This window comes from Perca flavescens, chromosome 1, assembly GCF_004354835.1.
Source record: "Perca flavescens isolate YP-PL-M2 chromosome 1, PFLA_1.0, whole genome shotgun sequence".
Lineage (NCBI taxonomy): Eukaryota > Metazoa > Chordata > Actinopteri > Perciformes > Percidae > Perca > Perca flavescens.
In genome coordinates, this window is record NC_041331.1 from 38,020,946 (window position 1) to 38,036,695 (window position 15,750).

Genomic DNA, 15,750 nt, shown 5'->3' on the forward strand with positions numbered 1-15,750 from the left:
GGGATGAGTGAGCAACCTTTGGAGAGTCTTGTATGGGTGAATGTCTTGGTTGTATGAGTTATGTATTATATATTTTTGCACTTACTATTATCGTAAAGTAAGTTGTTGTTTTTTATTGTTGTTGTTTTTTTGTTTTTTTTCTGTTTGACTGCCGCTGTAAGGTCAATGTCAATTTCTGTACCTGAACAAGAGGACCCCCTCGAAAACGAGATGGTTCATCTCAAGGAGTTATTCCTCTTCAATAAATAAATGTAAATATATATACTTAAGTACTTCAGTGTAAATTCGAAGGACTTGTCTTACTTTGAATTCCACTTTTTACTTCACTACTCATTCCAACCACTACATTTCAGAGGGAAATATTGTTATTTTAACATCACTTAAAATATTTGACAGCTGTAGTTACTAAGTACTTTACAAATTGAGCCATCGTTAAGGTTATCAATTTCAGCTGTGCTTTTCCTTCTATGACAAGTCAAAATGTCTGCTGTGAAAAAGGTTCATTGGCAACTATTTTGAAAATTGTCAGCAAACTTATTTTTCATGCAAAAATGCCAAACATTTCGTGGTTCTAGCATTTCTAATGGGAGGATTTGCTGCTTGTCATATTATTATTTTAATCATTTTATTTTGTTTATGTTTTTAGTTGTGAAACTAATTGTTGCGGCATTTCTCTCCATTTTCTGAAGTTTCACAAACCAAACAATCGATTAATTGAGAAAATTATAATTAGAAAATAATTAGCAGATTGTTCCAGAATGAAAATAATCGTTAGTTGCAGCCATATATATATATATATATATATATATATATATATATATATATATATATATATATATATATACATTTTAACCAAAGAAGGATTTAGTTTGATGTCAGAAATACTGTAAAATGTGATCTCTCTTACTGTCTCACAGTGCCTACACGAATACATTTCCCTCTGTGTTTTAAAATCTTGCTGGTGAAGTGAAACACCACCCTCACCAAACCAAAAGTAGAAACAATATTGATTTGCTTCATCTTATCACAATCACAATGTCTGATAGAGTGCATATGTTTGGTGTATTCATGTTGAAATAAAGCACTCTGTGGGACTTGGGGTGTTAACTTGCTGCCTCTCTCTGCCTGTTACTTAAGAGACTAATCTTATAATAACATGAAAATCTTTCATTTAAACAGGGGCAACCTTTGTGTGAAAAGAGCTTAGGAAAGGCCAAAATGAGAATGTGGATCGTTTTACACGTGAGGTAAGTACAGTGGCCGACAGCTCTGCAACTTAAAGTGCTCTTATGGTCATTTTCAGGTTCATAATTGTATTTAGAGGTTGTACCAGAATAGGTTTACATGGTTTAATTTTCAGAAAACACAATATTTTTGTTGTACTACACAGTGCTGCAGCTCCTCTTTTCACCCTGAGTGTTGAGCTCTCTGTTTTAGCTACAGAGTGAGACATCTCACTTCTGTTCCATCTTTATTGGGAGTCGCACATGTGCAGTAGCTAGGTAAGCAGTGCGTTCGCCCCTGTCAGCCACCGTAGGTAAGACTTCATCACTCTGAACTTGTGTATCATTTTTATAATTTAAAATAAGAAATGAAGGAAAACATTAAGAGTGCCCAGTTACAGCAGCTGATAGATTTCCAAAAAATCAATAAATAAAACCATCAAAACCATTCAACTTTACCAAGTAGAAGTAGAAGATTTAACTGGATCACTGGGATCTTTATGCTCCAGATAAAGATTCCAGTGATCCAGTTAAATCTTCTGCTGCTCATTTTGTGCATCATAAAGAATATTTAAAGGTTCATTTCACAGCACACTTTTCTGTAACATTGGTCGAATCTCATTTGAGAGTTCAAGGTTTCTTAATCTGGATGTGTGAGCTCGCTCATATGACAGAGGCTGGCGAAGGCCAGCTGATCTGATCAGCAGGATTTTCTGACTGAGGGCCTTACACGGGACCCACAACACTCAACTGCTGCTATTACAACATAAAAAGGCCTCCAATTATGTAAAGACAAATGCTCTTAAAGTTCTTAGTATTAGAGTAATAAATAACTTGACTAAAAGCAACGCTGTGAATTCCCTTTTCTTGCCCAGAGTCATCTTTTACAATTCCACTTGCAGCACTGGCCTACGAAACTGAATGGGTTTGATGTCTGATGTTTTTCATGTGATGGATTTAGAAGGTGAAGTAAATACTGAGTGACGTCTCTTATCAGACTGACATTTAGTTAAGGAACACCAGCACTCGCTTCAGCTACAACCATCTGCTTTCACATCTCCTTTTAAAGTAGAGAAGACTATTTGGATACGTAATACTGCAATACTGTCACTATACAGGGTGTCTAAATATATGTGGCACAGAGTTTCACATTAATGGTAATAGTTGGTACATTTACCATTAACAAATAAGACCGAAGCCCCCTTTTTTTCACTGTATCCATCCATCTCCTAAGAACAGCCTCTCCGGGCAGAATTACCCAAAGACCGGACTCCTGTTTGTAAAAAGCATTTACTGTAACAGGCCCTTAGCTAAACTAATTGGAATATATAAGCGAAAGAAGAAATTGGCATTCGGCAAATGGGGCAGATTATTTCTAACGATGCATCTGAACATCTGAGAAAAACTGCAACTCAACTCTCATCTTGTACTTTATGTTAAGGCTGTGTGTGTGTGTGTGTGTGTGTGTGTGTGTGTGTGTGTGTGTGTGTGTGTGTGTGTGTGTGTGTGTGTGTGTTGAGCGTTTTGTGTGTTAAAGTAGACAGAGGAGGGCACTGTTTGGATGGTTCTCTGCATTAAAGTGTGTCAGTAAACTGACCTTTCACGTGTTGTAGCTACCACATCATATTTCAAATGTATTTTTTGAATAGTGAAAGTCTAATGGCTACATCATCTCCTGTCAAACTCTTATAAAAAACCAAATCAAAAACCATTTTCAAGCATTGTTTTTTACTTTATCAAGGCATGAAAACATGAATATAACAGTCACATTAATGACAGCAGGGATATACAGTCCATCTATCACCAAACAATAAAGATCTGCATTGTAAATGTCACAAAAAAGACAAAAATAATGATACACTAGATGATGAAATGTGATCAGGAGTCTCTTCTGACACAAATCAAAGTCTAAATATGATACAAATAGACAGCAAGCATGATGATAGGAACTGAATTAGATTTTAGAATGACCTGACGTGGAACCAACATACAATAATAAAGTGGCCTTTAAAAAAGTAACAGCACGCAGATTCTCTGATATGTATACAGGAATACAAAGCAAGAATACATGAAGATTATTGATGACTGAATGGGTGTGTGGGTGAAGGTTTTTAGTTTTTGAACATGTCACACAACAGTTTCTCCATGGGAGTGTTTCCGATGGTCCTGTGGAAGAACAGCAGCTCTATCCGCTCCGAATTCACAAAACGCAGAGAGGGAAGAAGAAGAAGCAGCTTTCCAAACCTGAATAAACAAAAATATGATCAACTTCACAATACTACACTACTACACAAACAATGTGTAGCCAAATTACAAGTCAACATGGAAGTCTTTTAGGTCTTAATACTGACCAATAAAAACAAAAAACTGTGTTCATGCATTTTTAATAATTGCTGAGACCAATATTTTTGGTATTTTGGTAGTATTCATTTTTGTTCCCATTGATTTTAAGGTCCAACCTCTTAATTTTTGTGACATAAGTCTGACTTAAGTCTTAAATCTACAGCTCTGAATTCAAAATTCAGGGAGTTTGTCTTTATACTGGCAGAACTTATCCAAAATACATAATTTACTTTCTGAATGATTCTGAATTAACTTTTTAATTAGCTTTTTTTGGGGGGGGGGGGAGGCGCCCGTCCTTGCGTAAGTAAGTTTACATTTTGGCATCTGTCCTCCAAGATTTTAAAGTGAGACCTTTAAAAAAATCTCAAAAAGGGACAAATTCATTCAATAGAAGAGGAAAATTTAAAAAACAATTTCTTTAGAAACTAATTTCTACTGTAACAGCTAACAGCCCTTTTTGAGGGTTGTTGATAGAAGGAAATCGTTAACTTAAAGCTATAGTGGGTAGTTTCTGTCGCCCCATGAGGAATTCTAAGTAATGACATCAAAACTGTCGGCGCATCCATATGATACAAGCCCCCATTTCTCCTCCACGCAGTTACTAGTAGCCAAAGTCTACTGGACGCCACAATCTTCTGAACATACAGCCATACTGAGAAATACAGAGAGAATTGAGTGGAGCTGATAGTCTTCATTAGCTTTGTAGCAACTCATTTGGCAATGGCTTGAACGTAACGGATGTTCATTAATTTAAAAAAAGTTAGGTGTTTGGTGTTTTAAGCTCCCAACGTCGCCTTCCAGGCAGCGCTGCCTGGAAGGCACTAGGATTAGGCAATGGTTAGGGTTAGGGTTAGGTGCCTTGAAGTCAACGGTCGCAGCGCTGCCTGGAAGCCGACATTGGGGGCTTAAAACACCATTGAGCAAAAAGTTACGCACTAAAGCTTTAAATACAAAGTAGAGGAAGAAAGGGGACAGCAAGATTACCAACCTAAAACGTTCATTTTCCAATCTAAGACTACAGATAAATGAGATGTGACAGTGTAAACACATTTAAAGGTACCTGGCTGGTTGACTGGGGTAGTGGGAGCGGATGTGTTGTCCCAACATCACTTGAGACTGATCCTGCAGGTTCTCCACTTGTTCTGGATCTTTCAGGCCACGGGTCTCTGTGGAGGAGAGCAAACACCAACGTGAGTCAAATTCAGACAAATACTGTTAAAACAATACTGAAAGAACAGCTGTGTAATATGAGCTGGTGGTGGTGTCACTCTCTACACACAACTACACTCATTTATATTGACCACTGAATTATTTATATCTAAAATGAACAGAGAAAAGACCATGAAGTTTTTAACATGAAATTGGTTTATTACCATGAGACCAAACATTTTCTCAGCCAAGGCAGTAATCATAATGTATTTTGTAGGGGACACATCCCCCCAATATTTAAAAATGCTTCCTTACGGCCTTGTTCTCAGCTATATTTCAAGCATGGATATGTGGTGGGCTTTAGGTTATGTTTTAATATTGCATTTGTATGATTTGTATGTGGTAGCATGTATTTTTATGTATTGTGTGTGCAATTTATGCTTCTGCAGGCTGCAAGGCCAATTTCCTTTAAGGGACAATAAAGTTAAAGTTGAAAGTCAAAAAGATTATAACATATTTTGTGTGCAAAGCAGACATTTTGGGTGTCAGCTATGGGTGGCACGAGAGGAAAGTTTGTGTCTGAGGTTTCTGCCTGTTTAAAGATGTTAGAAGATTTGACTCGCCACTGTTGCACCAAATGCTTGCTCCTGGGTCTCTGTAAATTAAAGAGTGTGGTCTAGACCTACTCTACCTGTAAAGTTCTGCTATGATTTGACACTATGAATACAATTGAATTGAATTGAAAATGTAGCAGGCTCATCCTCTGTGGAGAATGAATTTGCCCAGCAATGGTTACGGTAATCCCATTATACAGTATGTTCAAAATCTGATCGGCAGCGGTGCTAAAGGAAAAGTCAGGGAAAAACTGAAATGCTTAGGAACCGAAAGCTAACCTGCCCGGTAGTGGTTAAGATTTATTGATCTAAACCAGTCACTTAGGCCCTTAGAATCTTATTATTGCAGTGCCATTATTAGGTTGTAATATCACCAAATAGAAGCCTGAACGACGTCTTCATTATTTATAGTGCCGGCCCCTTAGAATCCTGTTGGCCTCACCTGGTTTGAAGAGTACAATGGCCTTGAGGCAGGCAAACTCAGTGGGATCGACGGCGAGGGCCTTGAAGCGGCTGAAGACCTCCTGCAGGAGGCGCAGGTCCAGGCTGGTGTAGCTGGTCTTCCCCTGCATGCCGGGGCAGAGGTCTGGCATAGAGAGCAGCGGGCAGCTGTCCAGAGGCAGAGACCACTGGATGGCACAGAGCAGGAAGAGCTCGCTCCACGCCTCCTCCAGCAGGATCACCTGGTGGGACACCAACAAGAGTCGGGATGTCAAAACTGTTTGTGTGGCTTGGTGGTTCAATCCTAGGCTCCTCCGGCCACATGTCATAGTGTCCCTGAGCAAGACACTGAACCCCAAGTTTCTCCCTAGATGCTGTATATATAGCTGTTTACTGCCTCTAATATACTTAGGATGGGTTAAATTGCAGAAATAAAAATTTACTACATTGTACTGTGTGTATGTGACAATTAAGAATAAAGTTTCTGAATGGTTTGCCAGGTTGGATGTACAATGGGGAAAGTACCTGAGCTTTCTGAAGGGCTCCTATGAAGCTTTGTGCCGGGGAGAGATGTGTATGATGGGCTTCTGGTGTTGTCATTTATATACATGTTTATTAGGTTTATGGTCTATTGTCTATTTTGTGACTATTTTGTGACTATTTTGTTGAATGATCTGGAAAATTGTAGTTACTGTGTTGTCTTTTCTCGATTTTTTTTTTTTTGAGTGGTGATGACAAAAGGGAGGGAGGGGGGTTTGTTCATGTTGTGAGTTGTATGTTTTGTATTTTGTTTAAAAAAAATTAAAAATGGTTAATCACATAAAAAGAATAACGTTTCTTTCAGAAGCAGATGTAACTGTTTTTAGATTCACTGGTTAGTCACAGTAGTTAGTAGGGTTATATGGAAGGCCATTCCTGCCAAAAAGTAACAACATGTTGATAAATGATAATGTATATTTATAAAATAAATCATTATCAGCAGTAACAGTATGAATTCATATTGCATAGTTTCCAAAATAATAGTGTTTAAAAATAATTAATTTGTAACTCATATTGTTTTTCTATATGTTTATATGATTAAGCATCTCATTTAATTATGTTTTGATAACTAGTTTGTAAGTCCTGATCTACAAAGTCAACATTATGAGATATCACAAGTTTATATTTTGACCATTCTCATTTTTTGTCAACCAGTGCAAATTATGAAATGAAAAATATGATCAAAAATATTTGACAACTAAAATAATTATATACTAAAAATATTTAACAATTGACAACCTTTTTTTCTTGACATACAAAACTGGACAAATGGACAAATTAAATAATTGTGAGTCTTTTTGGTTGTTATTTACTAGAACTACAGTTAGGGTAACTAAAATCAAATGAAAACATCAATGTTGTCAGCATTTTCATTTTTTTCTCTGAACAACAATATATCATGACTTACTTTTACTTGTCCCGTCACAACCAAAACATTTTAAGAATAATAGATTCAGTACAGAATATGTACGAGTCTCACCTGGTCTCTGAAGGGCAGGTTGGAAAACACCGGCAGGTTCTTGGCCCACTTCACTGACATGAAGAGCAGCCTCGCTGACGTCTCGTACACGTTTTCGGAGCTGGACGGGTACAGAGCCATGTGGTACTCCGAGGACGCTCGCTCCGGCTCGTTGCTCGTCACGTCGATGTTCTCGTCAACTGAAAACAGAAAGGACGAGGTCAGGCTCGTGCAGAGCTCAATCTAGTTTACGTATGCATGTTAACACTTTAACTTTGGCCTGTTAGCTTGTTAACATGCTAACACTGGCTTGCTACATGCTGAAAATTACATGCAAAACGGAAGCATGTTAATGTCAGGAGGGCCACTGATAAAATGACTCAAGTCTTAATCAGTAAGTTATGTCATATTTAATTTAGTGATTAAGACCCACAGTGAAATTAGCATCCTATAAACATCCTATAGGTATTAATTTGTTCATATTCTTACTAACTTGGCATGTTACAATTATGTAGACTTTATATGAAATTAAATTCTATACAAAACATGTTTTTTGACCAACCCCTATCTCTCCCATCCAATAAAACTGCCTTCCTCTCCCTGTTTTCTGAATGTTCCCCTCCTGCATCATGTCTCGACCCAATATTTCCAGTTTCAAACACAAATATTCAAGTTTACGGAGACAACATGCTCTTAAAACACAGTTTTCCTGTGGAATTTACATCACAGATTTGGATGCAAAAACTGGGGTGACGTAAAGAACCATAAAATGAAAGCATCCCTTCTATCTAATATGATCTCAAATCCCAAGCCCTCCTCACCATCCTCGGGCTCCAGCTTGGCGCAGGTCTCGGCCGTCATGAGGCTGGCCATGAAGCGGTGGTTGTTCTGGGGACTGGTGCAGCGCTGGGGGGCCGCGGAGGAGTTGATGGACACGGAGGAGGTAATGTGGGGCCACGTGATGACAGAGGAGGAGGAGGAAGAGGAGGAGGAAGATGAGGAGGAGGAAGAGGAGGTGGGCTCCCGTGTGGTGGCCAGGTGCTCCTTCTCAGGGTCCACGTCGATGGAGTCCAGGCGGACCTGAGCTGTGCTGCGGGGCTGCCGCTCGTTCTGTACTGCTGCAGAGAGGAAAAGGACAGGACGGGGAAGGAAAAGGTGGAAATAATCAGAATAATAATCATGAGATTCCTGTGTGTGGTCAGTGTGTAGTTGTTAGCATTATCTGATGTATTTTTTGCAGGTTAACCCCCTGAGGTCTAACGGCATTTTCTGGATTTTTACATTTCTTCTTAAATATTGTATTGTATATTTGCATACAGCCTGATATCTATTTTACATCACAATGTTCCAAAAAAAAAACTCTGGTGAGCTAGTGAGGCCCAGGTATGTCCTAGAGCAATGTGTAAAGCGATTATTTGGATCTAAAGATGAATAATTGATGTTCGTTTTTTTGAAATTCTTCAAATCTCTTGGTAAAAAACACTTTTACTCATGTTAAACACACTTACCATCCTTATTCATGCCCGCCTGCAGGCACTTCTTCAACCGACACGCCTGGCACTGGTTGCGATGAGCTTTGTCCACTGGACACATGCCTGTACCGGCCTGGCACCTGTTAACCCACAACCAAGACTTTAAAGGGAGAGTCCACTCAAAACTAACAGAAATACTGTATGTGATTATTACAAATACATACTTATGGTGAAATGTATCTGAAATTCCTACACACTTGTATGTGAAATTGAAGCCACAACGAACAAACCTTCAATCCTAACCTAAATTTAAAATACATCATAGCCTAACCTTCACCAAAATAACCCACGACCAATTTAAAGACACTATCTATAATTCAAATCTAAACAAATAGCTTCACTGTCAATATTGTTGTTGTTTTTTAAAGGGATGGGATCTTACTTTTAATCCTAAATTGAATTACAGGGTTTTTAATACACAGACACACTAAACAACAACTAAATCTTTATTAAAGTTAGTCATGTTTTATGGCACTAAAAAGTTTGTTTGCATTAATATGCTCAAGTGAAACAAGCATATATATTTTCAATTACAATCAGTTGAAAAAACAAGTGATTTAATTTTGTTTTGATGTGACAAAAATGTACATTTCGTTCTGAAAAACATGGCCATCTTTTCCTGTCCAAAATTATACAAAATGTGTGGGTTTTGTTGGATATAAATCTAATGGCTGTGAGAATGTTTTGGATAAAAGTGCTTAAAGGATCCTGGCCTTCCATACTGTATTGCACTTTGTATAGTAACTGGCTTTTATGGGATGGGGGGGACATTGTTAATCTTGGTATCTGAAGTTTTTCTCTTGCCTGTAAATGAGCCTCCTCCTCACGCTGCGTTTGAAGAAGCCGCTGCAGCCGTTGCAGGCGTAGATGCCGTAGTGTTTCCCGCTGCTGGTGTCTCCGCACACTTTGCAGACCAGAGCCGGGCTCAGGGCTTTGCCCGGGGACGGACTCTTGGCTGTGAGTCAAAACACAGTGACAGGGGCCCGTCGGTTAGTGCCATTCATGTGCTCTGGTATTGTTTCATACGTGTGCCTGCCATCTGCACAGTCAGCTCAGTCTATTGCCACAGCCTTAATTAGGCCTGAAAATCTCATTTAGTGGATGATCATGAAATTAAAACAATAAAATGGCTAGAGGCAGATTAACAACTAACACAAACGATGCAGGATTACGGATAATAATCCAAATAAACCCATTCATTATACATACATTCAGATGGAATTGCTTACAGTTGCATAATACATATTTATTTTGGTCTTGTTCTACATTTAATTAAGTATTGAATTAATAATAATAATAATAATTATTATTATTATTATTATTAATTAGTATACTGTATTTAAGAAATGCACAAAATTAATTTCTGTGCATATCATTATGCTTGAGTGATGTTTAATGTAATGCAACTTTCTTTGATGGATGGTTAAATGTTAAATATTTAAAACGGAAATAAGGCACAAAACAGTTTTATGAGAATCTCAAACAGAAACATAAAAATCAAGGTGATCAAAAACCTCCGTTAGTCTACTTTTTTTTTTTTTACTACAGGCCAAGTGTGCCCCCCCAGGCTCCTTCTTTCAGGCTTCCTGGACACCTGTTGCTCTTGGTCAACATGTGAAACTCGTACCTCCTCTGCTATCGTCCATCCCGCCGCTCAAAGAAGACTCACTGGGGGACGAGGACGACATCATGGGGAGCTTCAACAGGTGATCCTCCATCATTTCTTTATTTTAAAAAAAAATGGCTCCTGGAGTGATGGCGAATGATAAGAAACTTTGTTGCAAAGCTATTAGTCCTCTTCTCTGGAGTTTGTCAATTTTCAAGGTACAATTTCCAGGAATGACAGACGAAAAGTTCAAGTTCCTTTTGGGTTTGTTGTAGTAAAAACACTTAAAATTTGAAATAAGTAGCTGTCAGGCCTCCAGTGGTCCCCAGTGGGCGGATGGTAAATTGAGCCTCTACTGTGTTGTAGCTTCTGCTGTGGAGATGCAGATGGGCTGGGGTCCTGCCATGAGATCCAGCTCACACTTGTTTCACTTCAACAGGTTGCGTGTCCTCCCTCCGGCCGCCGGGGTCCGTCACTGTCTGTGGGTGCTTCCTCGGTGGCAGCTCCTCAAAAGGGAGCCCGGGGGGGGGGGGATTAGCCCCACGTGCTGTGTAAGCAGCATGCTTCTTTGTCATCCTCTTAATCTTTACTGTTCATCTACTGGATCAATCAGTCACATTACCAGAATGCTGGTGCTGCTCAGACTCGGATCTTCATTATGTCTGCAAACAAAAACGGAAAGAAACAGCTACAGTTGTGGAAAAATTTCTTCGGGAAAGATTACAGAGTCGACGATGAATCTGATTCTTTACTTCATGCAGCAAAGAGAGGAGTCCTGTAAAAGGTGTCATCACCTGACTTTCAGAGCAGCTTGCCTTAAATGTCATGAAGTGAAACAAAGGCACCTCATGACAATGTCGATTCAGTCAGGCATGTGCGACATTCAGTTCCTGAGCCCCTCCTGCTGAAGTCAAAAGTCAAGTTAATGTACCTCACAATAACTGCCTTTTAATACATAATAATTAATACATTGAGTACTAATAATCTAAAATCTAAAATGTTCATTTCCCACACAGTGATGGTGACTCCTAAAGCTCTCTGCTAAAAGAGTTGCTGTAACTTTAGACCAGTTCCCATGCAGCTACGTCTCCTCGTGTCTCCTCTGTCCATGAGGGCATCCATCAGTCAACACTCCTCTTCGGTATCTGCATTCAAAGGGATGATTACACGAGGCGCACATTATTATATTTACCAGCCTCTTCAATTTGTATTTCCCCACTTTTTTTTTCCTCTGAATTACAGCTCCATTTCCCCCTGCTGTATATTTGATCTGTGTGATTGCCTGCCATTCATAATCACCCCCAGTGTTTGCTGAGGAGCTGCCTATTAACTCCCATTTCACTCTTTTTTGACAAACTAGAGATCATCCGCATCCCTCTGGCTGCCGGAAGAAAAAGGTCACAGAGGGAATAATAGAGTTTTGAATGGCTGATGTTTTAGCCGACACTAATTTAGCTCATTCAAGAGGGTCTCCCATTTATTATTAAGAAGCTAGAGTCATCATCCATGTGGCATTTACATAGGCAGCAGTGTTGAGCTGCAGCTAACAGGAGTCTGGAGGACCAGAGCTGCCACAACCAGAGAATAAAATTGACTGGTTGTTTAGCAAAATGTCAGACAATATGGGGAGAAATTAAAGTACTTTACCATAAGGCCGTGATTAAAAAACAAAAAAGCCATTAAAAATACTCGTGATTGTGAAAATCAAACTGGAGGAAGAGTCAATGGAGGATCTCTGTGAAAGCGTAAATGTTTCAGTTCATAAATTCAAAGCATGTGTCAAACAATGCTTCTGTTGTTAATGATGTCGTTCCTCTGACGCGACTTTCTGCTCGTTTTCAGCGTTTGTTTTCTAGACACAGTTGAGCGGTTCAAGTGAATGATCTTAATCTGAAGAGGACACAAGCTGCCATGTTTCTGACATCTGCGCGCTGGCATCTGTACTGTTGTTTTTTGTTTGTCTGTTTGCTGTTTATTCTGTGCTTGTTAATAACTGCGCTCAATCATGACTGATCTTAGATTGGACATATGAACAATTTAAAGCTGCATTAATTGAGTTTTCAACAAGCTGAAACCGCAACATCTGACATATCATAGAGCTGCATCCAGCAGACACAAAACAACATTAATCTTCATTTGGACTCATTATTTTTTCGTCTCCACCCCTCCTGAGAAAAAAACGGCTGTTCTTTTTACCGCTAAATGTTCCAATTTCTTCACCAGATAGTCGATAAATTTGTCTGTCTGCTGTTTGGCGGGCAGGTGGTGTACAGTGGGGTAATAGGAGCGTGTTAGCTGAAATAACCCTGTCTTCTACATTCCCCATACAACAAAACAAGGGCAAAGAAAAGGGGAAAAAAATGTGTTGGCGACTGGCACCGTTTTAAACACGTGGTTAATGTTCAGGAGCATTTCATGCATTAGCGCCTCTAGAATTGGCAGAAAATACGACCCACAGGAGCGTTTTCCATTCCAACCCGTTCTCACTCTGACGTAGCATTAAGAGCAACAACGGTAGCGAGTAGTATGAACGCCTGGAAAACCGCACAGGGAGGTTGGTTGGGTCAAACAATACAGACTTTCACCCAGGAGACCGGGGTTTGGTCCCACGTGTCAACCCAACTGTCCCGTTCTTCTTTTCCTGAACCCAACTGTCCCGTTCTTCTTTTCCTAAACCCAACTGTCCCGTTCTTCTTTTCCTAAACCCAACTGTCCCGTTCTTCTTTTCCTGAACCCAACTGTCCCGTTCTTCTTTTCCTGAACCCAACCGTCCCGTTCTTGTCCCGCGTGTCTTAGAAACATACCTTTTTACTAGTCCACCCACGACCTTTTCCTTAACCTAACTGCGTCAAAAGTGACGGCAATAGTCCCAACCAAGCGCATTTAGATAAAGCGCGTTTAGATATGACGCTAAAGGAGACTTTTAACGCCAATAACAACGCCAAAGGCACCTGACCAAGCGTATTTTACACAATGGGAGTGAGAATGTGTTGTCCATCCTCATATCTAAACCAGAGAACGTAGCAGGTCGCAGTTTGGTTATTCTTAGGCACCAAAACTACTTTGTTAAGTCGAGAAAAAGACTGTGGTTTGGGTTAAAATCATCTGTTACGTTAATTAACTTTGGATTATGCACGTGACGCAGAACATGACTTTGTTCTGTTTGTTCCGTAAAGTAAGAAAAAAACTCTTACCCACTTACTTTTGGTATAAAACGGGACACAAACCCCGGTCGACCGGGTAAAGTCTTCTGTGTTTGTATACTTTGTCACCTCACTTCCTGCTTTGCTCCCGTTATAATTACAGCAGGCCCCTAGAGGGCGCTGCTACTACAAACCTAAATATTAGTCGTAATTAATACTTGAACAAACGACTTATGGGAGCGTTTTTCAGGGGAGGAGAGTCTCGGAGAGGGTATTTGAACTCATGATGCTAGTATTTCTTTTTTTTAATCCTGGCTAAATCCTTACTATCAGAAATGTATCACAGTCATTTGATCCATCATCCATATAGAAATATATATATAATATATATAAATAATTGTTCATTCAGAATTAATCTGTATATAAAAAAATCCAAACAACTTCTGTCTTGTCTTTCATCGTTGCTAAACTCTAAGTAGAAAATTTGCTCAGAGGGCAAAATGAATGTCGATGTCAGCGACTTCCAGCTCCACAATAACACAGCTTGACCATAATTGGAAAAACAAAGTGGAGAGCAGTTAAGTAGATTAGAGTTTGACCACATTTTGTCTGCCTGGGCACCAGCCGCAGCCACCAGAAGACAGAGGGGGGGGACACAATTAGCCCAAAAGATTAAAAGAGCAGTGAAGACACACTTCTTGTGGGCATCTTTAGCCATATGGTGGCTACTCTCTTCATCCTTGGCCAACACACTGTTGACCTTTGTAAGATTTACCAGTTAATTAGTCTTCTGGGATCAGTGTTTCTGCAGGATTTCTGCCTGGATTCACCCAATTACACACTGATTACTGATGCGGATATGAAGTCATTCATGTCTCTAAAAAAGAGTCACGTTAGGTACATTTACATCCATCTATGCACATAATTTGTGCAACAACGAAAAATGTTTAAATAAAAGAGAGTGGTTGCAACCTACATTATAAAGAATAAAAAGAGTGGAAATGTATGTCACTTCAATGTCCCAGGTTTGAGTCTACACAGGGTCCTTGTTGCAGCCAATGGTTGCAGCTCACCAGCCTCTCCGTCACCATAGCAACTGATACAAACAACAAGAGAATCAGAAGAAAAGCTGCTGTAGCACTGCAATTTCCCCATTTGGGATGAATAAAGTCAATCTACTCTAATCTAATCTAACACGTGAGGAGATTCTTCTGCTGTTTTTGACCTCCAGAGGTCTCTCTTCTTTCCATGTTTTTGGGAAACCTACAGGAAACGCTGTGTGTCAGAGTTAATGGTGCTCAATTAATAATCATGTCCCCTTGAATATATTTACAGTACATGACGGAACATGCACTGATTCACACTTTATTGAATCTATAATTTAAAAAAGTAATCTATATACTGCACATACTACTTGTTGTTAAATATTGTAAGTATTGTAAGTTATGTTGTAAGTTTTAGGCAGAAATTTGCTTAAAACTTGCGCAACATTTAACACCAAGTTTGTATATATGTATTCTATATACAGATCTTTATTGCACCCAGGTTTTGTATGCTGCCATGCACTTATAAGGTGTTTTTATATTGATATTTTATCTGTGTCAATTTTTATACCTGAGTCCAGAGGAAACCATATTTCAGTTTCAACCTTTTAAACTTTCAACATATAAATGATTTGTTTTACTTTAATGTAAAAAAAAAAGTACCAACGTGTACTCTATAGTTGTTTTTTTACTCTATGCTTATGATGATAAAATATTGCAGCGGTTATACTTATAGAATTATAACAGACTGCACTGGACTGACTATAACTTGTCAAGAGTTAAAAAGCTTCAGAAGAAGAACCAACTAACCAACTAGCGTACGACTCATCTCTTCTTCATGTTTTATGCAGCTTTAATTTACTTATAATGTGCTGGTGGTGCCTTTTCAATATCTTATGAGCAAAAGGACCTCAGCATTATTGCTTTCCCGTGTATTATCCACTCAAATAATGTGAGGTATAACAGGGTCAGGATTTGCAAACTCTCAGTTATTAACTGCAGTCATAATTACAAAAAAAATGAAAATAAATAAAGGAGGATGGGTGTTCTAAACATTTTTGATATGTTTGTCATTCACATTCCTGCAGTTTTTTCTCTTCAGGTTGCAAACAGCTAAGCATTTTTCAACCTTTAGTGTTGATTATCAGTCTTCCATGT

At 39.0% G+C, this 15,750-nt stretch overlaps 1 protein-coding gene across 1 annotated transcript; it reads right to left on the reverse strand.

Moving 5' to 3' along the window:
* Positions 1 to 3,334: 3,334 nt before the first annotated feature.
* LOC114558793 (photoreceptor-specific nuclear receptor) lies at positions 3,335 to 10,494 on the reverse strand. The gene is made up of 9 exons (XM_028583030.1): positions 10,428 to 10,494; positions 9,605 to 9,755; positions 8,777 to 8,880; positions 8,227 to 8,386; positions 8,090 to 8,163; positions 7,290 to 7,468; positions 5,772 to 6,012; positions 4,627 to 4,732; positions 3,335 to 3,467 (listed from the first exon to the last, which is right to left on the reverse strand). The coding sequence occupies exons 1-9, from the start codon at positions 10,489 to 10,491 to the stop codon at positions 3,335 to 3,337; spliced, it is 1,212 nt and encodes a 403-aa protein (XP_028438831.1). The 5' UTR covers positions 10,492 to 10,494.
* Between the last annotated feature and the right edge of the window lie 5,256 nt (positions 10,495 to 15,750).

Coding starts and splice junctions, on each gene's coding strand:
- LOC114558793 (XM_028583030.1), bottom strand. CDS start 10,491: ATGATGTCGTCCTCGTCCCCCAGTGAGTCTTCTTTGAGCGGCGGGATG. Junction 9,756..10,427: donor GATGGACGATAGCAGAGGAG/GTACGAGTTTCA, acceptor TTTGACTCACAG/CCAAGAGTCCGTCCCCGGGC. Junction 8,387..8,776: donor GGCGGGCATGAATAAGGATG/GTAAGTGTGTTT, acceptor TCCTCTCTGCAG/CAGTACAGAACGAGCGGCAG.